Raw genomic sequence first — 26,905 nt, forward strand, 5'->3', positions numbered from 1 at the left:
GAGAGCAAGTTCTCATTTACAACTGCGACCTGGCCAAGATAAAGCAAAGCAGTGCGACAAAAACAACACATAATTACACATGGGATAAACAAGCGTACAGTCAATAACACAATAGAAACATCTGTATACAGTGTGTGCAAATGGAGTAAGGAGGTAAGGCAATAAATAGGCCATAGTGGCAAAGTAATTACAATTTATCAATTCACAGCGGTGTGATATATGTGCAGAAGAGGATGTGCAAGTAGAAATCCTGGTGTGCAAAAGAGCAGAAAAACAAATATGGGGATGAGGTTGGTAGTTGGTTGGATGGGCTATTCACAGACGGGCTGTGTACAGCTGCAGCGATCGGTAAGCTGCTCTGACAGCTGACGCTTAAAGTTAGCGAGGGAGATATATATAAGTCTCCAACTTCAGTGATTTTTGCAATTTGTTCCATTCATTGTCAGCAGAGAACTGGAAGGAAAGGAGGCCAAATGAGGTGTTGGCTTTGGTAACAGAACATCTCCGTTATACTATGTACACTATATTTTTTTGTTTAGTTTAGTTTTAGTAACACTTTTTAGTTACACTTTATTGCAATTTAAGATTATATTTATTGGTCAATCCAGTCCTTTCAGAGCCACTGGGGGACATCAGTGATGATAACTAGGAATCAGTTTGTGACTAATCACATTGTCCATATCGTTTTGTCTGTCAATTAACTAATCAACCAACCAATCATCCAACAAATAAATTAACCAATCAATCAATCATGTATTCTCTCTTTTCCAGGCAACCCCCTGTTGATCAACTCATCCCAGCAGCCGGACCTAACGGTGTCACGGACCTACACCAGCCCCATCTGCTTCCAGGACTCCATGGATAAAGAACTCATCTCTCAGGAGCCTTCGCTCTTCGACCCCCTGCCTGACCTCAAGGTCAAAGTTCACTCCTCTTTCATGGTGTCCCTGGGCGTGTCAGAGAGGGGGGCCGAGTACCACATCCAGAAAGCCCAACCCCAGACCTTCCCCCGGGGACTGGCGCCCGACTACAGCGGTGTGGGGTTGGAGGGGACGCTGAGAGGAAGGAGGGAGAAGACCCTCCTCGGCCCCCTTGCCCCATCTACGCCATTCAGGCCCCCACTCAGGACGGCCGGGGTGTTCGGACACGCGGGAGGGAGGCTGGTGGTGCCCAATACAGGTGAGGGTTGTGGTTCGTAAGGGCAATGTACCACACACATGTACACATGCAAACGCAAGCGTGCACATACACAGGCATGGAGGCTTCCACACACACAGGTCCACATACCACATACATAGAGGCACACACACGCACAGAGGAGAGGATCACAAGATACATACATACATACACGCGCGCGCACGTACGCACACACACTGCTGGGTGTCAGGTCTATTTAGTGCAGGTGACAGTCAGAGAGGCCAGTCGGGGTCTCTGGGCCTCTCAAATCAATGTTGCCAACAGTGTACCACACGTACACACACACTACCACCAACACTGGAGCCCACAAACAATTCCTAGAGGGCTAATCTAACTTGCCAATAGATTAAAGTGTCACAAAGGACAGGAGACAGCTGTGTGTGTGTGTGTGTGTGTGTGTGTGTGTGTGTGTGTGTGTGTGTGTGTGTGTGTGTGTGTGTGTGTGTGTGTGTGTGTGTGTGTGTGTGTGTGTGTGTGTGTGTGTGTGTGTGTGTGTGTGTGTGTGTGTGTGCGCGTGTGTGTGTGTGTGTGTGCGCGTGTGTGTCTCGTGATAATCTCCTCTGTTCCTCTCTCTTTCTCTCTCTGTCTGTAGGCGTGAGTCTGTTGGTGCCCCATGGGGGGATAGCTGTGGACACTACCTGGGAAATGTACATGGTCATCAACCAGGAGGACAGCAGCAGGTGTAACACGACACACAGATATGGCACAGAGAATCAGGCTGCCTGCCTCCCTCCCTCTTATCGCTCTCTCTTTCATTCTACCACTTCATCTCACTCCATCTCTCATCCTGTTTTCCCTATTTCTCACACTCTCTCTCCCACTTATTTCACACCCACACGCACGGGTGTATGCAAGCTCACTCACTCACTCACTCACTCACTCACTCACTCACTCACTCACTCACTCACTCACTCACTCACTCACTCACTGTCACACACACACACACACACACACACACACACACACACACACACACACACACACACACACACACACACACACACACACACACACACACACACACACACACACACACACACACACACACACACACACACACACACACACACACATTCCAACATACAAACACACACACAAACACACCCACATACAGTGGTTCCTCAATTAGAAGTTGCTTCATACTATGGTATAGGATGCGGTATGCTGTGGTATGGTACAGTGCGTTACAGTACCGTTAATGCCCACCAGAGGGCATCTTTGAGAACATCTACACTTCATGAATACAATTGAACTCTATATTTCATTGTAGGCCGATAGGAAGAAAAAAAGGAAGAAGGTCAAGCCCGAATTTCAATATTGGCAGAATATTATATGAAATACAATTGGGCATTTAAATGCAATTCAATCATAGTTTCAATTCAAATGTGACTCGTTCCGTTCTCTATTCTCTTGTTGATATAATATCCTGGACTTTATGACTATTTACATTCTCCGGTTCACTGCACTGTATTGGTTTTGACCGACAGCTGTTGTAATCTCTCCGCACGCGACTAGAAGATGCCCCTATCCCTCCCGCTAATTGGGCTTTTGCACATTTGTAGTCTGAATCAGGGAAATGCTGCACATCGATAGTAGTCGATGTGTTTTGACCTTAGAGTTGAATGCGATTATTTTAGTTTTAAAGCCACCAGATCTTTCTATTGTTGTTATTTATTCGGTAATGAGTTAAGCCATAAATGAGTGAGTCTGTGTGCCTGCTTGAGTGGAGGAGCTGAACTCTTCAGAAACCAACGACAATGTTACTATCGAAGGCTTGGCCTATTTAGAAGGCTATTTTGCATGTTTTAATTGGTTCAGATAGAATCTAGATTCGGGCCTACTACCAATTAAACCAATTAATTTATTTCTCTGCATCAAGAACCGAATTGTCTGCTTTATATGAGGCCTTCAGTTAGGAAGGTCGTAAAAAACACGATACTAAGATAAGGTATTTCGAAAGAACAGAATAGCATGTTTTGAGTTTTATTTATCTGTGCTTAGTAGCCGAGGCTATATGCCTGCGCCATTCTTCCTCCATTCTTAATTCAAATGCAATGTTTACAATGATCCGTTTCTGTCTGGTTTCTATCTACCCATTCATCAATTCATCAAGAGACGCATTAGCGCCTGGGTACCAATGATTTACACCGAACCTAAACGCATAACCAGCATTTTAACTCCCCCTTGCGGTGACGCAATATACCGTACTATATACCATAATATACCGTACTATATACCATAATATACCGTACTATATACCGTAATATACCGTACTATATACCATAATATACCGTACTATATACCATAATATACCGTACTATATACCATAATATACCGTACTATATACCATAATATACCGTACTATATACCATAATATACTGTACTATATACCATAATATACCGTACTATATACCATAATATACCGTACTATATACCATAATATACCGTACCATATACCATAATATACCGTACTATATACCATAATATACCATACTATATACCATAATATACCGTACTATATACCATAATATACCGTACTATATACCGTACTATATACCATAATATACCGTACTATATACCGTACTATATACCATAATATACCGTACTATATACCATAATATACCGTACTATATACCGTAATATACCGTACTATATACCGTAATATACCGTACTATATACCGTAATATACCTCAATGCACTGCGGCGTAACCTGGAAACTTTTAATTGAGGACTTGATGTGTCAGGAAGAGGCTGGCAGTTGCAGACACGGCCCTGCAGATTGCAGCATAGCCCTGAGCGACTGGCTCAGCAACTGGCTCAGCCCCCTCCTTCCTGTGTGACTAGTTAAGGCTGTGAATGTTAAAGTCTTCAGTGTTAAGGGTATCTGCCATCATTTGTCAGATAGAACAAGACAGACTCTATGTAACTATTGCCTGCTATGGAGAGCCCATTGCCATGACTTAGCTGTCAAGACTTTCACAAGGCTATTACTCAAGGCGAAAATGGCAAGACAGTTAAAAGACATTCACAAGAAATGTAATACTGTTGACTTTTCAAGAAGTTATCTCACCACCATGAGTCAGTCTTTTTGGATCATTTTGTTTGTGATCGCTTTGCAGACCAAAAATGTGTAACATCTCGAACACATCTGGATGAAACCATCCCAAAAACGTATCACCCTGACAACCTGGTTAACAGGTTGGCCCCATCAATGAAATTACATTTCGACTTCTCAAGGAGTTTAAATATGTGACATTGATTGTCAAATGTGTCAAATGTGGCTGTAATCCATGTCCTCCCTCCTCCCTCTTCCACCTCCCTCCTCCTCAGAGCACCCCAGAGGCTTCTGGGTAGCGAGGGTAAAGATAAGGATCAAAGGTCACCTATAGTTTACGCCTCAGAGCTTAGGAGTGGACTGCCTGTGTCTGTCCCGTGAGATGTGCGCTACTCTAAACACTCCTTGATCTCCCTGAGCCCACACCTTTAGGTTTCTGCCTGGTCCCGATAACGTTGTTTGCTGTTTACTTCCTGCCTGGCATTAGAGGGAGTCTGGAGGGCAGCGCACCATTGTGCTGTCAATCACAGTCTTTTGACAAGCGCATAGAGAGACCCTGGGAGAAATGAAATGTTTTCCTCCTATTCAGACTTCAGGACGAATCCAACTACATGAGGCGGTGTGGCGGTGGATCTCCAATTGGCTGCAGGATAGGAATCGATCAGCTCAGCCTTGGTGGCTCCAGGGCTGCCGTATGGAGACTGAGATGAGAGGCTTTTCCTCACTAGGGACACTGCAGTCTAGAGGCCTTGGTGGGAGTTATTAGATATTACTGAGAGATCAGGAGAACAGTTAACCGTCTAAGTTAGCGGTGCTGAGTTGAGGAGCCTTATGCTGAACACACACAGAAAAGTGTGTCCGTTCTTCCGGTGTTTTTAATGTCACGTGCTTGTAACAGAGGCAGTTCCTGGCACTAGCCTCATCTAATGTGTTAAAGCCTTGGCTTTGACTCAGCGAGCTAACGAGGTCTTGTTGTGCACTGAAAAGCTTGAAACTCCGTAGGGAACAGTATCCAAGGTTGTTACGGTGTTTTTTTTAAATAAATGAAACCATTAAAATCCCCACGGGGTGTTAGTGCCTTGAAGTGCAGTTATTGTTTGATCCTTGTCAGGCCACCACGGTATAGCCCGTGGCCTTAACACGAGGTCAGGAGATCTCTGTAGACATCCGATCAGTGACCAAGTAAGTGTGAATGAGAGATCGAGTGGAGTGAAAAGGGAAAGTGTGAGTGACGAAGAATGGAGGTGTGAGAGGGAGACTGCGAGGTTGTTAGGAGGAGTTGCAATAGAGGGATGAACGATCGAGAGTGAGAGAAGGAGTGTTGATTAGGGCTTACTTCCGGTGGCCTTCAGTCAAACCTCTCTCTGTTTGCAATCATGTTACTATTCACTTGGCCTTTTTATCTTGTTTACGGAGCTAATTTATGCGTAGAAAAATGGTGTTCTATTTGTTTGCATGTTTTCAGAATAAGAGTTTCAGTGGATCATAGAATATCATTCAGGATCAGAATGCCAGTCAAAGCATTCCAACATGAAAACACTCCAATCCATTATTAAAACATCAACAACCCAAAGTCACCCTACCTGATCCACCTCTCAAACTAATTCCGTTGAACAAATCATTTCAATTTGTTCCCGAGATACTCAAGACAGAACCATGAAACATTTCTAGTTTTTCATCTTGTCATCATGTTTTCTTTGAAAAGCAAATGTTTTCTATTCTCCTCTCTTCAGGCTAATTATCAGAGTCTGATCTGCAGGTAACCTTGATATTCCTCTAACAAGTCGGCCTAATTACCATAGCGCACAAAGACACACACACACACACACACACACACACACACACACACACACACACACACACACACACACACACACACACACACACACACACACACACACACACACACACACACACACACACACACACACACACACACACACACACACACACACACGCATATATATATACACTGCTCAAAAAAATAAAGGGAACTCTTAAAAAACACAATGTAACTCCAAGTTAATCACACTTCTGTGAAATCAAACTGTCCACTTAGGAAGCAACACTGATTGACAATAAATTTCACATGCTGTTGTGCAAATGGAATAGACAACAGGGGGAAATTATAGGCAATTAGCAAGACACCCCCAATAAAGGAGTGGTTCTGCAGGTGGGGAACACAGACCACTTCTCAGTTCCTATTCTTCCTGGCTGATGTTTTGGTAACTTTTGAATGCTGGCGGTGCTTCCACTCTAGTGGTAGCATGAGACGGAGTCTACAACCCACACAAGTGGATCAGGTAGTGCAGCTCATCCAGGATGGAACATCAATGCGAGCTGTGGCAAGAAGGTTTGCTGTGTCTGTCAGCGTAGTGTCCAGGGCATGGAGGCGCTACCAGGAGACAGGCCAGTACACCAGGAGACAGGCCAGTACATCAGGAGACAGGCCAGTACATCAGGAGACAGGCCAGTACATCAGGAGACAGGCCAGTACACCAGGAGACAGGCCAGTACACCAGGAGACAGGCCAGTACATCAGGAGACGTGGAGGATGCCGTAGGAGGGCAACAACACAGCAGCAGGACCGGTACCTCCGCCTTTGTGCAAGGAGGAGCAGGAGGACCACTGCTAGAGACCTGCAAAATGACCTCCAGCAGGGTACAAATGTGCATGTGTCTGCTCAAACGGTCAGAAACAGACTCCATGAGGGTAGTATGAGGGCCTGACGTCCACAGGTGGGGGTTGTGCTTACAGCCCAACACCGTGCAGGACGTTTTTCATTTGCCAAAGAACACCAAGATTGGCAAATTCGCCACTGGCGCCCTGTGCTCTTCACAGAGGAAAGCAGATTCACACTGAGCACATGTGACAGACGTGACAGTCTGGAGACGCCGTGGAGAACGTTCTGCTGCCTGCAACATCCTCCAGCATGACCGGTTTGGCGGTGGGTCAGTCATGGTGTGGGGTTGCATTTCTTTGGGGGGCCTCCATGTGCTCGCCAGAGGTAGCCTGACTGCCATTAGGTACCGAGATGAGATCCTCAGACCCCTTGTGAGACCATATGCTGGTGCGGTTGGCCCTGGGTTCCTCCTAATGCAAGACAATGCTAGACCTCATGTGGCTGGAGTGTGTCAGCAGTTCCTGCAAGAGGAAGGCATTGATGCTATGGACTGGCCCGCCCGTTCCCCAGACCTGAATCCAATTGAGCACATCTGGGACATCATGTCTCGCTCCATCCACCAACGCCACGTTGCACCACAGACTGTCCAGGAGTTGGCGGATGCTTTAGTCCTGGTCTGGGAGGAGATCCCTCAGGAGACCATCCGCCACCTCATCAGGAGCATGCCCAGGCGTTGTAGGGAGGTCATACAGGCACGTGGAGGCCACACACACTACTGAGCCTCATTTGACTTGTTTTAAGGACATTACATCAAAGTTGGATCGGCCTGTAGTGTGGTTTTCCAAATTAATTTTGAGTGTAACTCCAAATCCAGACCTCCATGGGTTGATAAATTTGATTTCCATTGATAATCTGTGTGATTTTGTTGTCAGCACATTCAACTATGTAAAGAAAAAAAGTATTTAATAAGAATATTTCATTCATTCAGATCTAGGATGTGTTATTTTAGTGTTCCCTTTATTTTTTTGAGCAGTATATATATATATATATATATACACACACAAACAAACATACACACACACAAACATGCGTGCTCACATGAACACACATACATGCAGAACAGCTGCAGGCTTTCACCACTGTTGTCTTATTCATTCTGTATTTTTAGACGAGAGATCATAACCAATGTTATGCTGCTGATTGCTTTCATTTGAACAATGGGCACTGAGAATCATCTGAAAAATAAATAACGATAAAGCAGAGTGAAAATCCTGTGGCGAGCGAGGTTGATCTCACTTTGTTCACCCCATATCGTGTTCAACTGATGTTTCAGAAAACAATGTAACACAGGCATATGTTTTTATTCTCCGTTGATGGTTAGCCTACCCTCACAGTAGAATTGACCCCCAGGCCTGCAGCAGCAGGACTGACGGTTGAGGCTCAAATAGTACGAAGTCAAGCAGACATCACTTTTCATTGAGCGCTGTGTCGTAAGTGCAGGCCCTTTTGGACTCATGGCAGCCTCATCGAAGTTTCTTTTTCCCCTCTTGCTCTTGCTCATGTAAAGCCATTATTGTTTAAGAAACATGCCCTATTCATGTACGGTGTCTGGGGAGAGTTTGGAGTCTAAACCCATCCTGATGTTTGTGTGTTTTCAGCAGCACCCTATCAGAAGAGAGACAGGAGGTCCTGCTGAGTCCAGAGGTCACGTACGGTCCGCTGGGCCTTGACATCTCCTGTCCCGTCGCCATGACGATAGCCCACTGCGCTGAGGTTGCCGCCGATAACTGGAGCATCCGCCTCAAGAGGCAGACACAGGATAACAAGTGGGAGGTGAGATTATCCTGAAAACATTTCAGAACATTAAGAGGAACAGTGTGGCATTTTCTCTCTCGGAACCTAACTGTGTAAAAGACTCTGTATAATTCACAATTGATATTGTAACTTTCCTTTTATAATATCCATGAGTTTATGTAACCTGAGTTCAAGTAAACAACATTCAAATGCGTTCCAGACGATGCAAATGCCTGCCACTGTAATCAAATCAAATTGAAACTGGCCCAGATTTTTTTATTTATTTGACCTGTATTTAACAAGGCAAATCAGTTAGGAACAAATTCTTATTTTCAATGATGGCCTAGGAACAGTGAGTTAACTGCCTTGTTCAGGGGCAGAACGACAGATTTTTACCTTGTCAGCTCGGTGATTCAATTATGTGCCATCTAAGTTACGGTAATTTTCTACAACTTTGCTTTCTTTGTGGGCCATTAATGTGCAAGGAAAATGTCACCCAATATGCTCACATCCAATGAAACATTCCCATATACTAGATTGAGATAAATTGATTTCGATTTCTTTGTTCCTTACAAAAAAGCAGGAACGTTCAGTGTTCACCTTGTCTTTTTCCCTAAAACTGAGAATAAGATTCAATCACAATCTAAATTCCACATATTCTGTCCTTCATACTGACTTCTCAACCTCTATTCCACTGAGGTCCATTGAGCTGCCAGTTAGGAGGAACTATTTCACTCACTCATGTGAGCATGGACTTCTTTGAAAAGTAGTGAAAGCTCAAGTCCAACCTCTCAAAATAAAACTCTGTCTCATATCATCCCACGCTGTCTTTCCCTCATTCTCTCAAGCTCTTCGCTCCGACATCAATCCACACCCTCCATTTTTCTCCATCCATCCACCCGTCTATCCAGCCCAGCAGACGTATCAGCGATGTTCTTTTGAAGGCCCAATGCAGTAAACAACGTGATTGTCCTGTGTTTTACATTTCCACGCTATGAGGTTGGAATAATATTGTGTAATTGTGAAAAATAAACAAATGCCTTTTTACTGTATGAGCTGTTTGAAAAGACTGGCTGAGAGGGGCCCGGCGTGTGGGTGTGCGTGGAACCCCATCATTACAGAAACCTCCTTTCCACCACAATCCCTTCATCAGATTCCTTTCTTCCATCAACCATCCCTTCTACTTCCTATGTGGTCACATCAAAGAGCAGAGACAGCAGCAGGGGACCAGAACTATATTCTCTCCACACACACACACACACACACACACAACATATATATATATATACTGTGAAATTGTGAAAATTATGATAATGCCCTTTTAGTGTAAGAGCTGTTTTTAAAAAAACACCTACAATTTCTGCCTGTTTTGGTGAGATGGGGTTGTCGCCTGCCTGTGGTCATCACCAGGCGGTAAATTAGTCAATAGACCAATAAGAAAGAGCGTTCCAAATCTCTCTGCCAATAACAGTTCGTTTTCAGTTTTTCCCTCCCACTCAGACCACTCACAGACAGTCCTAGCAATATTCTTGCTTGAGAAATTGCTCTTTGCTAACAAGGTATTTTTTTTATTTCATAACAAACACAGTAAGGTACTTGATTGTTGCCCAGAAATGATTTAATATTGCTACATTGTAACTTTAATGTTTAACTTACTTCATCAAAGGAGTGTTGGAGAGTGACCGGTAGCTCACCTAGGCATAGTTGACCCCGGCGCTCAGAGCTCCTTGTGCCTTGCGTTTGACCTGTGACGGTCAAAGGCCCTGGCCTATTCACTGCCTATGACATTTACACTGGATATAATTTGCTGGCGAGAGACGCTTGCTGCACAAAAGGCAGCTATCAAAGACCAGTCGGCGAATGAATGTGTGCTCGCGCTGTGGGTTATATGCTGACAGGAGAGAGGGAGAGCAGGGGGAAGAGGAGGAGATAAAAGGAGGGATAAAGAAGAAAGAGAGAGAGAGAGATAAGAAGAGAGAAGGTGAAGAGGGAGAGAGAAATTGGTAATTGAATTGAAATAAATTGAGAAAGACCGAGATGAGAGAAAGAGCGAGAGAGGCCACCCTCGTCTTGCCCGTGTGAAGGAGCCGTGGCGCAACCTGTCTCCTTTACCGTGAAATAATGAGCCCTTTATCTCAGGCAGAATGCCAGGCCAGCCTCTTCAAATGTGAACCATCGCTGGAATTAGTGACATTACCAGAGATGGAAGGCATCTCTCTCCCGCTCCCTCTCAATCGCTCTCTCTCGATCTCTCTCGCTTTCTCTCTCCCCTTATCTCCCATCCCCCCTGTCTCTCTCTCTCTCTGCCCCCACCCACGAGGGCGTTTGACGCCATCGTTTATTTCCCCTTCCTGCCTGGCTGGCTGTCTGGTGAGCGTGAGGTATATAGAAAGAAGATTCCTTATGTCTGCTGCAGAGCTAATGGGGCCAGGTGTTGCATCTAGGCCAGTGGATTACATTACTATATTATGCAGCCTGGCTTTATAGGGTTTTTAACCATGCCTTATAAGCTTAGTACAGAGGGCCACAGGGTCACTGGGATGGTGCAGTAGGTGATTTAGGAGGGGAATTGAGCACAGAATGAAGGAGAAATTACCTATGCATACGGTGTGGTAATCACGTTGCTGTCCACGATGCCCAATGTGCTGATTGCGTCTTTATCCAGGCTTTTTTCCACATTAAAAAGCATTACATTATGGCCCCAACCCGCCCCTAACGCCTTATCTTCTTCTCTCTTCCTCTCACACAGGAAGTAATGTCGGTGGAGGAGGAGAGCACTTCCTGCTACTGTCTGCTGGAGGCTCAGTGCTGCCACCTGCTGTTGGAGCATCCAGGGCGCTACGCCCTGGTGGGGGAGCCTCTGAACCAGGAGGCTGTGAAGAGGCTGAGGTTGGCCGTGTTCGGTAGTGCAGACAACACCAATCCACTGGGATACAGCCTCAGAGTGTACTGTGTTGACGACACCCCCTACGCATTCCAGGTATGGAGAAGGTGAATGGATGGATAGATGGCTTGATGGGTGAATGGATGGGTGGCCAACAAGATTGCATAGTTTCCCTTCAAATTTCGACATATTATGGATGAATGTGTATTTTTATGCATTAGTTCTGTGTGGTTACAGGGTTAAAACAAAAACAACTCAAAGGGTGAAGTTTAGGATAGAGGGGTAAAGGTCAGAGCTATGGTTTGGGGAAGGATTAGAAACAAAATCTTTTAAAAACGACACGCTATTACCATCAGGTATCATCAGCATTCACACGGCTTGCAAGAGCGTTGTGAACTGGTATATCACAGTGGTCTGAGCAGTGCTCTCCAGCTCCTAGCATCCCAGTGCTCAGCAATCATTTTTATTTTTATTTTTTTGGTGCGCGCCGAGGAAGGCATACTGTATAACGACGTTCTCAGGACCATTTCAAACATCCCCAATAAAAGTGTGTTGCTAGTGATCAGTCTGGGGTGGCTACTTGGCTGACTAACTAACTAACTGATTGGCTGACTGCTTGAGTGACTGACTGACTGGCTGACGAATGGATGGATGGATATATTGACCGACTGCCTATCACACTAGTTTAGGCTGAGAGTAATCTGTGAGAGGACAAGATGTCAGTAACCCTTGTCTAACAGCTAGCCTGCAGTAATAGGTTTCAACTGACAGGAAGTACTATGCAAAGGTTATACTGTACACAGGACAGCTTGCTAGAAGGCTGTGTGTGTGTGTGTGTGTGTGTGTGTGTGTGTGTGTGTGTGTGTGTGTGTGTGTGTGTGTGTGTGTGTGTGTGTGTGTGTGTGTGTGTGTGTGTGTGTGTGTGTGTGTGTGTGTGTGTGTGTGTGTGTGTGTGTGTGTGTGTGTGTGTGTGTGTGTGTGTGTGTGTGTGTCGTCACGCCTCCACATTGTGACTTTCTTTCTTCTGTCAGATTTTCACGCTCTTCCGGAGATGAGAGAGAGAATAATGCAGAATGCACCAAATAATGCAAGCAGAGCAGATTTAGGCCAACCCGCTAATTATGTACAACCACCTAAAAGGAAGCTATTCCCAAACCTTCCATAACAAAGCCATCACCTACAGAGAGATGAACCTGGAGAAGAGTCCCCTAAGCAAGCTGGTCCTGGGGCTCTGTTCACAAACACAAACAGACCCCACAGAGCCCCAGGACAGCAACACAATTAGACCCAACCAAATCATGAGAAAACTAAAATAATTAACAAAAAAAACTGCGCAAACTAGAATGCTGTTTGGCCCTAAACAGAGAGTACCCTTTGGCAGAATACCTGACCACTGTGACTGACCCAAACTTAAGGAAAGCTTTGACTATGTACAGACTCAGTGAGCATTGCTATTGAGAAAGGCCGCCGTAGGCAGACCTGGCTCTCAAGAGAAGACAGGCTATGTGCACTGCCCACAAAATGAAGTGGAAACTGAGCTGCACTTCCTAATCTCCTGCCAAATGTATGACCATATTAGAGACACCTATTTTCCTCAGATTATACAGATCCACAAAGAACAAGGAGAACAAACCCAATTTTGATAAACTCCCATATCTATTGCAAGATTTGTGACCTGTTGCCACAAGAAAAGGGCAACCAGTGAAGAACAAACACTATTGTAAATATAACCCATATTTATGTTTTTATTTTCCTTTTTGTACTTTAACTATTTGCACATCGTTACAACAATGTATATATTGGGGCGGCAGGGTAGCCTAGTGATTAGGTGTTGGACTAGTAACCGAAAGGTTGGAAGTTTAAATCCCCAAGCTGACAAGGTACAAATCTGTTGTTCTGCCCCTGAACAGGCTGTTAACCCACTGTTCCCAGGCCGTCATTGAAAATAAGAATTTGTTCTAGTAACCGAAACCAAAACCGTTACTAGACTTGCCTAGTTAAATAAATGTCAAATAAAAAATATACATATTTTGACATTTCTTTATTCTCTTGGAACTTCTGTGAGTGTAATGTTTACAGTTCATTTTTATTGCCCTTAAATTGAATTGAGAGAGAGACAGAGATAGAGACTGTTCGACAACTAGGCGACAAGGAGGGACTTTTAATTACAAAGACGAGAGACATCGTTGCAATGTTTCGTCCCCTGTCTTTTGTCTGGGGCTTAATTGAATATTTGCAGTGTGTTAATTAAATGTTTTTTTAGCGAAAGATGAACCTGGCAAGGGAGCACACACATTACAGAAAGAGGGTGGATAAAGAGAAAGAGAGATAGTTAGGGAGAGAGTGTGTGTGTGCATTCTCTCTTTAGTTCTGTAAAGAGATGATGTATGGATCGTATTCGATGAAGAGTATCTACTGCCTTGTCACACAAACTAATTTCAATCGCGCTCTCATTCTCTCTCATATCGACACCCATTATCCTCTTTCTGCCTCATTCACACAAAAAGACAAACACACACACACCTACACACACACACACACACACACACGCCTCTGACAGCAGCCAGTTGCTTTAAATCTGTGTGTTATTCTCCAGAGAGGTTGTGATTTGACAGATCTTGGCTCATTGGAGCAGATTCAGTTATGGACGCATCAGTCAGAGGGGAGCCTTGCATGGTGAATAGAGTTGCATTTGGGGACCAAACCCACCAACCAATTTTCTCTGCCTCTGTCACTCTGCCCTTTTTATTTGTCCTGTTTTGGTGGGGTTTTTTGGGCTTCATACGACGAATGATTTCCCTTGTGATGCCCAGCAGGGTTGCGATTTTTCCATTTCCTAAACTCGGTCCTGGGTACCCCAAGGGGTGCACGTTTTGGTTTTTGCCTTAGCACTACACAGCTGATTCAAATAATCAAAGCTTAATCGTGAGTTGATTATTTGAATCAGCTGTGTAGTGCTAGGGCAAAAACCAAAATGTGCACCCCTTGGGGTCCTCAGGACCGAGTTTGGGAAACACAGGCAGGCAGGCAGGCAGGCAGGCAGGCAGGCAGGCAGGCAGGCAGGCAGGCAGGCAGGCAGGCAGGCAGGCAGGCAGGCAGACAGACAGACAGACAGACAGACAGGCAGGCAGGCAGACAGACAGACAGACAGACAGGCAGACAGACAGACAGACAGACAGACAGACAGACAGACAGACAGACAGACAGACAGACAGACAGACAGACAGACAGACAGACAGACAGACAGACAGACAGACAGACAGACAGACAGACAGACAGACAGACAGACAGACAGACAGTACGCACAGACACACACAAAGACACACACACACTCACTAATGCTCCCGGTCTCCCTAGAGAATCACACAACAATACCCACGGATGAGAACCCAAAAAGCGTGAAATCACCAAAGTCCTTTCATCAATAGGAAATGCTATTCTGGAAGATTAGGCTTGATTTCTGTCTCTTTGTGTGGCTTCTCATGTGATGTCAATGAATTCAACTGAAACAGCATTTTAGGGGAATTGTGCTGCCCGATCTTATTTATTGGACGTTTTGATGCCAGGATTTGTTTATTTGTTTGTGTGTTTGGGAGGTTTCATTCTACGCGTGACATGATTATGGAATTCTTTCTAAATGAAGAAAAATGCCTTTTAAGCAATTATTCCACTTGCTTTCTCTTGCAAAGGGGGCTAACTGAATACCTAATCTGCCCATGAGCTGTTTAATACAACTGGTTAGAGTTGTTTAGATATTCAGGGGGAGCTAGTTGTTGCAAGGGAGGGTATATTACTGGAAACTTTTTAAGTTTACCAGTAAACTACCAGAATTTTGTATCTTTCAAGGTTGTTATGTAATCTGTCACAATACATCTAGTGGCCCTTTTGGGGACTTCACATTATACCAGGTGTCTCTGGCCCTCCGTGTGGCCTTATCACATGTTAAATATATGACATAATTCAATAAGATGATTTAAAAATAAAACATAGAATGACAAAGCTGTAAAACATTTTTCTAAATATAAACCATCAACTTAGGGAATACCATTGGTATTTAATATGAGTGTTTCAGCATGAAATATCCTTTAGATGTATTTACACACTTTTATTTACACACTATGTATTTGTTGTCAATCTGTTTGTTGGCAAACTGTTGGCAGTCAATATTTGAGTTGCAGAGGTAATTGTTGATTAGATGCTTTTTTCATATCATATCATCATATCATCTATCTACTAAAAACCCACGGACAATACGGACACAGATATAGTAAATTCATTCTATATACGGGTTACATTTTTTTTGTAAGTTATTCAAGTATAAATTAACAACGTTACGATAGATTGCCATATAGTTTCTGTTAATTACCAAAATTACCGAAGATTACAGTAACTTTGGTAAATTACCGGTAGCTTTGCAACCCTATTCAGAGCGCTGCTTCTCACTGCAGTCCATGGGGTTACAGATGAAGGAGAGGGGTTGTGACTGAATAATATTGCTTTTCTATGTTCTGTAATCCAAAATATACTATTCTGCAACGATGTAAACACACCCGGATTTAATGTAATTCTCACCCTTTTATCTCTCTTTCCCTCATCTCCCTATCAGGAAGTGGCGTCGGCCGAGCGGGCGAGGGGTGGTTGTCTCCTGGAGGAGCCCAAGACGCTGCTGTTCAGGGGGAACTCCCTCAGCCTACAGCTTTCCATCCAGGACGTCCCCCAGTTCCTCTGGAGCATCAAGCCTTTCACCACCTGCCAGGTAGGGGATGGAGGAATGTGTTGGGAGCGGGTGTCGGGGGGTGTGTGGGAGAGGGTTAGAGCGGGAGTGTGGGTGTGCATGGAACCCAATCATTACAGAAACCTCCCTTCCACCACAATCCCTTCATCAGAGTAATTTCCTCCATCAACCATCCCTTCTTCTTCTTCTGTGGTCACATCAAAGAGCAGGGACAGCAGCAGGGGACCAGAACTATATTCTCCCCCCCACCCCCACCCCCCTTCACAAACACACACACATAACATATTAATTGACTGGCTGTTTGTTTGTCATTGAAACTACACAGTATGTATTAACTGATTTGACTTTGAAGAATGGAATGTTAACATGCAAGTCATTTAAGACTGGCCACCTCCAATTCAGTTTTCTCATGGATACACAACCACATCCCCAAGAGGCTGCTGCCCTTCAATGATTAGCTGAAGTCTTTTAGTGGCTAAAGTGATCATTGATCTGGTCTGGTCTTAAAAGCCCAGTGCAGTCATTGCCGTGATTTTCCCGTGTTTTGTATATATTTCCACACTATGAGGTTGGAATAATACTGTGATAATGCCCTTTTAGTGTAAGAGCTGTTTGAAAAGACCGCCTGAAATTTCAAGCTGTAAATTAGTTAATAGACCAATAAGAAATAGAGTTCCAGACCTCTCTGCCAATAACAGCTCATTTTCAGTTTTCCCTTCACCACTCAGACTACTCCTAGACAGTCCTACAAAATTATTTCTTAAAACCTCTTGAAGCTAGGGGGCACTATTTTTATTTTGGGGAAAAAAACGTTCCCAAAGTAAATGGCCTATTTCTCAGGACCAGATGCTAGAATATGCATGTAATTGACGGCTTAGGATAGAAAACACTCTAAAGTTTCCAAAACTGTAAATATATTGTCTGTAAGTATAACAGAACTGATATTGCAGGTAAAAGCCTGAGAAAAATCCAATCAGGAAGTGACTCTTATTTTGAAAGCTCTGTGTTCCTATGCATCCCTAGTGACCATTGAAAGGGATATCAACCAGATTCCTTTTTCTATGGCTCCCCTAAGGTGTTTACAGCCTTTAGACATAGTTTCAGGCCCTTATTTTGAAGAATGAGCGTGAACGACCACATTACGTAAGTGGTCAGTTGGGGACTCTCAGAGTTATTTTTGCTCAAAAGAGAGAGGCTGCCAATGTTCCTCCCGGTCCTAGTGAAAAGCCAACTGTCCCAGTTGATATACGTATTATCAAATAGATATTTGAAAAACACCTTGGGGATTGATTATAAAAAACGTTTGCCATGTTTCTGTCGACATTATGAATATAATTTGGATTTTTTTATATTTCCGGTGGATTCCTGGGCATAACGCACTAAACTAGCGGAGGTATTTGGATATAAAAAATATCTTTATGGAACAAAAGGAACATTTGCTGTCTAACTGGGAGTCTCATGAGTGAAAACATCCCAAGATCATCAAAGGTAAACGGTTAATTTGATTGCTTTTCTGATTTTCGTGACCAAGCTTCCTGATGCTAAGTGTACATAATGCTATGCTAGGCTATCAATACACAAACGCTTGTATTGCTTTCGCTGTAAAGCATAATTTCAAAATCTGAGAGGACAGGGTGATTAACAAAAGGCTAAGCTGTGTTTCGCTATATTTCACGGAATTTCATGAATATGAATATTTTCTAGTAATATTTTTTGAATGTTGCGCTATGCTATTCATTGTTGCTGATAACTAATATACTGGATCCACGATGGGTAGTTCGAAGAGGTTAAGAAATCACTCTTTGCTAGGAAGCTATTTTTGGACCTTTTAACTAGTAGTTAAAAGGTGAAATATAAGAAAGAGGGTAATGCAATTAGCTTGCATTCAGGCATAGTGTTTAACAAATCTTGTCATCCTGGACCTGTATTCAAAATGTGCCTCAGAGTAGAACATGCTGATGTAGGATCAGGTCCCCATCTGTTCATGTAATCGCATTCATTTGGATCTAAAAGGCCAAATGAATTCTATATCACTACTCCTAATCTGAGACTATTTGGGAATACGGGCCCAGAGCTCGATAAGGTCTATAGTTTAGGGCTGTCCCCGACTACAAAAAATCTTGGTCAACCGAGAGTCGTCTGTTCTTTCGACCAATCGATTGGTAGACATTTTTAAACATGTATTTTTCAATATATAGACAGATCCTACCGTATGTTTTAACAAATCAACTACGTATATGTAGGCTACTGAGCTTGTCTGATCCTTTAAGCACTGCGATGATTAAAAATGAAGACACAAAATACTAAAGAGGGAGCCAGAGATCGATATAATTAAATGGTAAATGTACTACTGGTGATACTGGTGTGCCATCCCACGGCCTCTGCAATGGATTAGTCCACTCAGTCAGGCATGAATCAGACAGGTGTCTCGTGTACCATATTTTTTATATATATTTCCAACCCCTGCTCAACAACAAAAAATATTGGTCGACCAACAGCCTATCGACCAAACAATCGACCAGTTGTCTAAATGGGGTCAGCCGTACTAAAGGGTATTTAATATGTGACCGACCGCCTTGATTCAGTCTTATGTAGCAAAATTTGAAATTGTGTTTTTTACATTGGATAAAAGCAGGGACACAGAGCTACAAAATGGTATATCATACATTGCATTTGAGGAACAATGGGAAAGTAATTTTGCTTTGAAAGTTGATAAACTTGTAACCTGACTTTTGAGAAAATGGCCTTTGAATGTTTTTGTACCTACTGGAGAGCTCTTCTTTGTCTACACCCATTCAGTATTGTTCACAGCCTCTTAAGCTTTAGCCCCACCCATCTCTTTAAGGGTTAATCTGAGCGTTCTGTCCTAACAATAGCAGTCAAGCCCCCAAGCTAACTGGCTAACGTTGGCTAGCTTGCTAGCTACTTCCAGACACAAATGAGAGAACAGCTCACTGACCATTTTACTTGCCCTAGCAGAGCTAGTTAAGCTGTTTCTATTAGTTAGTGCTAGTTTGACCACCAGAGAGTATCTTTGAGAAGCATTTGATAGCCTTCAATATTGGCTGTACTAGAGAATTGAACACTTTTTTAAAGACCATAGTATATGAGATTGGTTATAAGAAATGTAGCTTAATTCATTTGATTCATATTATGGTGTTTCTATTCCAAGAAAAACAAAAATGCAACCCTCAGGGTTTCCGTTAGGATGGAACGGAAAATATGGCGCTGTACAACGTGCTGGTCAGGAGTAGGCTACACTACTAAGAGCATAACATTTCCACACTCTAATTGTAGTCTAACCAATACCCAAATGGAGATTCAGTGAGAATACACATCTCATTGATTTATCAAGAGCAGTCCCCATGCTTGTCTCAGAGCAGTGCTGTCTTGACCTCTGAATGATGTCTCTTCCATTAATTTTGAATAAGTATTTTCCAGTATTCCACTATTTGTTTACCTTCACTAGCTTACTTTGTTCCAATATTTCTGTCATTCAATGATATTTATTCCCATAGTAATTATTTATGGATCCATAAGGAAATTAACATCTGCCTTTTGAAAGAATACTTTTATAATTATTTTATTAACGATAGCATAAAGATACTGATGAAGAAATACAGTATTGTACAGTATATGCTTTATCTGACATTTTGCGGTTGCTTGAGGTCACCCACACACAATTTAAACATTTGGATAATAACCTCTTAGGCCGCCCCATCCCGGATCCGGGATCGTGACTACAGCCTCAAGCTCATTACCATAACGCAACATTAGCGATTTCTGAAAATTGCAAATGAAATGAAATAAATATGCCTGTCCTCAAGCTTATCATTTTCTTAATTTTCAAAAATCCATAATAATAATAATAATAATATATGCCATTTCGCTTTTATCTCAGTCATTTTCAAAATACCCACTTCCCTTTAGAACCAGAGAAAATCAATAATTTGTGTAAGAGTGGTGATAGCTAGCTTAGCATTTAGCGTTAGCATTTAGCACGCAGCATTCACAAAAACCAGCAAAGGGATCAAATAAAATAATTTACCTTTGAAGAACTTCAGATGTTTCAATGAGGAGACTCTCAGTTACATAGCAGATGTCCAGTTTTTCCTGAAAGATGCTTGTGTAGGACACAACGTTCCGTTTGTTACTATGCATTTGGCTACCGAAACTAACCGAAAATTCAGTCACCTAAACGTCAAATTTTTTTCCGAATTAACTCCATAATATCGACTGAAACATGAAAAACGTTGTTTGAATCAATCCTCAAGGTGTTTTGTCATATATCTCTTCATTTAAATGCCTTCCCTGGAAGCGTGCATTCTTCTCTGATTCGGATGGAAAAATACTGGTACCTGACTTTTGCGCACCAATTTCCACGCAGACACCGTGCGGGACACTTGGTAATTGTAGGCTCTTATGGTCAATCTTCCAATGATATGCCTACAAATACGTCACAATGCTGCAGACACCTGGGGGAAACGAAAGGGAGTGTCCGTTCATTCATGTCGCATTCACAGCCATATAAGGAGATCATGGAAAACGTGCCTCCAGAAATCCTGTTGATTTCCTGGTCACTCAAACATCTTGGTTTTGCCTGTAGATTTTGTTCTATGGCACTCACAGTGAAAATCTTTGCAGTTCTGGAAACGTCAGAGTGTCTTCTTTCCAAAACTATCAATTCCAAGCATAGTCGAGCATCTTTTCGTGACAAAATATTGCGCTTAAAACCGTCTTTTTATCCAAAAATGAAATACTGCCCCTAGAGTCTTAACAGGATAAAGCATTTCAAACATTTAAGATAGATGCCGCCTGCATTTGTTTACTAGGCCACTATGCAGTCTGACAAGTAAACAGCCTACAGTACATACTATTGTAAACATGGTAAAGTACTTATTTCCTTACATAAGGGAGAGCAGATCATGTCCAGACTTTCTCGGGGATCTCAAATACTCATTAACTCTGTCTTTAATGCTTTTTGGGGTGCATCAGTCATGGCCACATTTGCCTCGGGATCCATCCCAGTTGGTATTCTGTGTCCACATGTGGTATCACTCTTCAGTTACACATCCTTGGAATAGCAGGACAGCATAACGGTCCGGACAGCCCTTGCAGTGCCTGGTGAGCATTTGGTCAAGTTCTGTTGTCAGAAGAGGAATGGAAATGTTAGGGTGAGCCGACAACCTGATGAACCCGCCAGGAATGTTGACTGCCTGTCGGAGGTGGAGTTCCAGAGCTCAGAGGTGTGCCTGGCATGGATTGTGACTCCATCTCATTCCTCATCCTCTTCAATGCTTCATCCTACACCTGACTCTTTGCCATAAGCGCCTGACTCTCTGCCAATGATGAGTGACTCTGCCAATACCGCCTGGCTCTGGAACAATGCATCAGCTGTCACCCGTATCTCTGCCAAAGTATCTATTGTCATGCTAATAGCCCATAATGGCGCTGAACAACATGACCGGTCGGGAGTAGGCTACAGTACTACAGTAAGAGTAAAATATTCCTAACATTTCCACACCCTAATTGTTGTCAAAGTTTATCTTCGAATAAATACCTTAGTGTAACAACAGTTTTAGTAAGTAATACTGTCGAGTAGTAACAAAAAATGTGTGCAGATGCAGGACAGAGGAATCGCAATTCTTAGACTATTGTGCTAAATTCAATCACCTTCATCCTCATCATTCAGTTAATTGAAATTAAAATGTGAAGTTGTGCACAATTATCAGTTTCTATTTGGTTTATGTTACCCATTCATTGTCAGTTAGCATAATCAGTGCTCTAACTCCCACTTGTGCTGGTCTGGAGCAATGAAGTAGTGACGCAGGGTATTGTACTAAACGACAAATGACCTGCAGTATAAAATTTTAGTTGAGCTACCACTGTATTTAACCAACCGGGTTCAATGTTAGCTAGCTAACATTAGGCTATAACCAGCAAAGCAAATGGCTCTGAAATATAAATAATAAGATCATACTGTAACGGCCGTTGGTGGAAGAAGGTGAGGACGAAAGCGCAGCGTGTTCGAAACTGAACACTAAAATGCAAAACAACAAATAGACAACCGAAACAGCTCCGTCAGGTGCAACACACACTAAACAGAAATTAACTACCCACACCACACTGGTGGGAAAAGGCTACCTAAGTATGGTTCTCAATCAGAGACAACGATAGACAGCTGCCTCTGATTGAGAAGCACACCCGGCCAAACCACACAGAAATCCAAAACCTAGAAAATCAACATAGAATGCCCATCCTTGTCACACCCTGGCCTAACCAAAATAGAGAATAAAAACCTCTCTATTGCCAGGATGTGACAGTATCCCCCCCCCAAAGGTGCGTACACCGGCCGCAAAACCTGACTCTAAAGTGGAGGGTCCGGGTGGGCCTTCTTTATGGCGGCAGCCGTGGACCCCGCTCCACCTTAGGCTTGGCTCATTTAGGAGGTGCCTTTGGAGCGGAAACCCTCGCAGCGTGCCCCGGACAGGCGGGCGACTCTGGCAGCGGGCCCCGGACAGGCGGGCGACTCTGGCAGCGGGCCCCGGACAGGAGGGAGACTCTGGCAGCCCTGGACAGGAGGGAGACTCTGGCAGCTCCGGACAGGAGGGAGACTCTGGAGGGAGGAGACGGAGAGACAGCCTGGTCCTTGGAGGAGGCACAGGATAGACCGGGCCGTGGAGGTGCACTGGAGGTCTCGAACTAAGGGCCTGCACAACCCGTCCTGGCTGGATGGTGATTTTAGCAGACACACGGGAGACAGTGTGCAGCGCCGATGCAGGAAATGCTGGCCCGAGGTGACACACTGGAGGTCTGGAGAGTAGGGCTGGCACCATCCGTCCTGGCTGGATCCTCACCCTAACCCGGGGGAGCTGAGATGTAGTGCACCGGGTAAAGAACGCGTACGGTAGACACCGTGTGCTCCACCGCATAACACGGTGCCTGACCAGTACGATGCCCGCCATGGTAAGCACGTCTTGGAGAGCTGTAGCGCCGAGCTGGCACAGGATGTGCAGGGTTAGGGAGGCGCACAGGAGGCCTGGTGCGTGGGGCTGGCACAGTTTTCACCAGACGGCTAGCACGCACCTCAGGGCGAGTATGGAGAGCTGACTCAGGTGACATCAAACACGCTGCGTCGGGCGGATGTCGTGCCTCATGCACCAACACAGCAACTCCCTCATTACTCTCTCCTCCAATCTCCCCATTAACCTCTAGTAACTCCCCATCCCGGGTCCAGGAGCGTAATCATCAACTGACAGTAATTAGCATAACGCAACGGACATAGATATTCCTAGAAAATACATTTAAGTCATTTAGCAGACGCTCTTATCCAGAGCGACTTACAAATTGGTGCATTCACCTTATGACATCCAGTGGAACAGTCACTTTACAATAGTGCATCTAAATCTTAAAGGGGGGGGGTGAGAAGGATTACTTATCCTATCCTAGGTATTCCTTAAAAAGGTGGGGTTTCAGGTGTCTCCGAAATATTCCTATTCATGAAAATCACAAGTGAAATATATTGAGACACAGCTTAGCCTTTTGTTAATCACCCTGTCATCTCAGATTTTCAAAATATGCTTTACAGCCAAAGCTAGACAAGCATTTGTGTAAGTTTATCGATAGCCTAGCATAGCATTTTGTCCAGCTAGCAGCAGGTAACTTGGTCACGGAAATCAGAAAATAAATCAAATTAAATCGTTTAACTTTGATGAGCTTCGGATGGTTTCACATTATTTTATTTTTTTATAAGCGAAATAGCTCCGTTTGTTCTTCACGTTTGGTTGAGAAATCGACCGGAAACTACGGTCACGATAACACCGAAAAATATTCCAAATTAGCTACATAATATCGACAGAAACATGGCAAACGTTGTTTATAATCAATCTTCAAGGTGTTTTTCAAATATCTATTAGATAATATATCCACCGGGACAATTGGTTTTTCAGTAGGACCGATTGGAAAAAATGGCTACCTCTGTATTTTACGCAAGAATCTCTCTGGGAGCATCAGGTGACCACTTACGCAATGTAACCGCTTACGGGTATTCTTCAACATAAATGTGTAAAACTAAGTCACAATGCTGTAGACACCTTGGGGAATATGTATAAAAAGTAATCTGGTTGATAGCCCATTCACTGCTCAATAGGAACGCAGCGCTTTCAAAACATGAGGCACTTCCGGATTGGATTTTTCTCAGGCTTTCGCCTGCAATATCAGTTCTGTTATACTCACAGACGATATTTTTACAGTTTTGGAAACATTAAAGTGTTTTCTATCCTAACTGTCAATTATATACTTCAGGAAACAGCCGAGGGAACACCCCCCTATCCACATCGATGGAACAGTAGTGGAGAGGGTAGCAAGTTTTAAGTTCCTCGGCATACACATCACAGACAAACTGAATTGGTCCACTCACACTGACATCGTGGTGAAGAAGGCGCAGCAGCGCCTCTTCAACCTCAGGAGGCTGAAGAAATTTGGCTTGTCACCAAAAGCACTCACAAACTTCTACAGATGCACAATCGAGAGCATCCTGGCGGGCTGTATCACCGCCTGGTACGGCAACTGCTCTGCCCTCAACCGTGGCAAACTACCTGCCCTCCAGGACACCTACACCACCCGATGTTACAGGAAGGCCATAAAGATCATCAAGGACATCAACCACCCGAGCCACTGCCTGTTTACCCCGCTGTCATCCAGAAGGCGAGGTCAGTACAGGTGCATCAAAGCTGGGACCGAGAGACTGAAAAACAGCTTCTATCTCAAGGCCAACAGACTGTTAAACAGCCACCACTAACATTGAGTGGCTGCTGTCAACACACTGTCATTGACACTGACCCAACTCCAGCCACTTTAATAATGGGAATTGATGGGAAATTATGTAAATATATCACTAGCCACTTTAAACAATGCTACCTTATATAATGTTACTTACCCTACATTATTCATCTCATATGCATATGTATATACTATACTCTACATCATCGAATGCATCCTTATGTAATACATGTATCACTAGCCACTTTAACTATGCCACTTTCTTTACTTTGTTACCTGTCTACATACTCATCTCATATGTATATACTGTACCCGATACCATCTACTGTATGCTGCTCTGTACCATTACTCATTCATATATCCTTATGTACATATGTACATATTCTTTATCCCCTTACACTGTGTATAAGAAAGTAGTTTTGGAATTGTTAGTTAGATTACTTGTTGGTTATCACTGCATTGTCGGAACTAGAAGCACAAGCATTTCGCTACACTCGCATTAACATCTGCTAACCATGTGTATGTGACAAATAAAATTTGATTTAATTTACGCATATTCTACCATCTTGTCCTGACAAAATATCCCGTTTACTATGGGAACGTTATTTTTCCAAAAATGAAAATACTGCCCCCGAGTCACAAAAGGTTTTAACTATCATTCTTCAATTCCACTGATTTCAAAACTTGATCCTCCATAAAGTGGAGAGCAACACTTATGCAGATCTACAACACAATATTTTTTTTAAAGAAGCCAGATTAGACAGGATTACCTTCACATACTGACCAGCTCAAATAGACAGAAGCACTCTATATGGCAGACCAGACCAATCCGAATTCATCTCTCAGCATGTCCAACCCACTCATTATCTCTGCCAATCATGGCTAGCGACAAAGTTGCTTCTTTTTTTTGTTGCCACTGTAGGCTCATAATTTAACAATTGTATTCATATTTACAGATGGCATACCAATTAGTTATTAAGGCACATGAAAGTTCACATGTTCCAGAAGGTATTTCTGCCCCCCCCAACAACAAAAAAAATTCAAAAAAAAAAATGTACATTTAAATGGCTCTCCTGTGAAGTAGTGACCCACGACATAGTTAGTTTAGTTAGTTAGTTTAGTTAGTTAGTTTAGCCTAGTTTCCTGAAACAGGTCACATATGTTGATCCCTTCGCTCGCTCTCTCTCTCAATTCAATTCAAGAGCTTTATTGGCATGGGAAACGTATGTTAACATTGCCAAAGCAAGTGAAGTAGATAATACACTAAGTGAAATGAACAGTAAACATTACATTCACAGAACTTCCAAAGGAATAACGACATTTCAAACGCCATTATGTGTATATGTACAGCGTTGTAACAATGTTTAAATAGTGAAAGTACGAAAAGGAAAATAATAAAAGCTAATTTGTTCTTCGCTGGTTGTCCTTTTCTTGTGGCAACTCTGTGGTACTTCACCCTGTAGATAAGGGAGTTTATCAATATTGGGTTTGTTCTCGATGTTCTTTGTGGATCTGTGTAATCTGAGGGAAATATGTGTCTCTAATATTGTCATAGATTTGGCAGGAGGTTAGGAAGTGCAGTTTCCGCATCATTTTGTGGGCAGTGTGCACATAGCCTGTCTTCCCTTAAGAGCCAGTAGGTGATGGCTTTGTTAAGGAAGGTTTGGGAATCGCTTCCTTTTAGGTGGTTGTAGAATTTTACCGAGTCTCATTTTGGTGTTTGTCCAATTTTGTGAATTATTGGTTGGTGAGCGGATCCCAGACCTCACAACCACAAAGGGCAATGGGTTCTATAACTGATTAAAGTATTTTTAGACAGATCCTAATTGGTATGTC

General features: G+C 43.3%; 1 protein-coding gene across 1 annotated transcript in view; it reads left to right on the forward strand.

Moving 5' to 3' along the window:
• LOC124006612 (netrin receptor UNC5D-like) overlaps positions 1–26,905 on the forward strand; it is a 41,719-nt gene that overhangs the window by 8,027 nt on the left and 6,787 nt on the right. The window contains exons 2-6 of the mRNA XM_046316665.1: positions 772–1,179; positions 1,790–1,877; positions 8,534–8,708; positions 11,419–11,649; positions 16,160–16,309. Of these exons, the coding sequence (XP_046172621.1) occupies positions 772–1,179; positions 1,790–1,877; positions 8,534–8,708; positions 11,419–11,649; positions 16,160–16,309 (1,052 nt within the window). The remainder of the gene's footprint in view (positions 1–771; positions 1,180–1,789; positions 1,878–8,533; positions 8,709–11,418; positions 11,650–16,159; positions 16,310–26,905) is intronic.

Source organism: Oncorhynchus gorbuscha, linkage group LG20 (assembly GCF_021184085.1).
Source record: "Oncorhynchus gorbuscha isolate QuinsamMale2020 ecotype Even-year linkage group LG20, OgorEven_v1.0, whole genome shotgun sequence".
Lineage (NCBI taxonomy): Eukaryota > Metazoa > Chordata > Actinopteri > Salmoniformes > Salmonidae > Oncorhynchus > Oncorhynchus gorbuscha.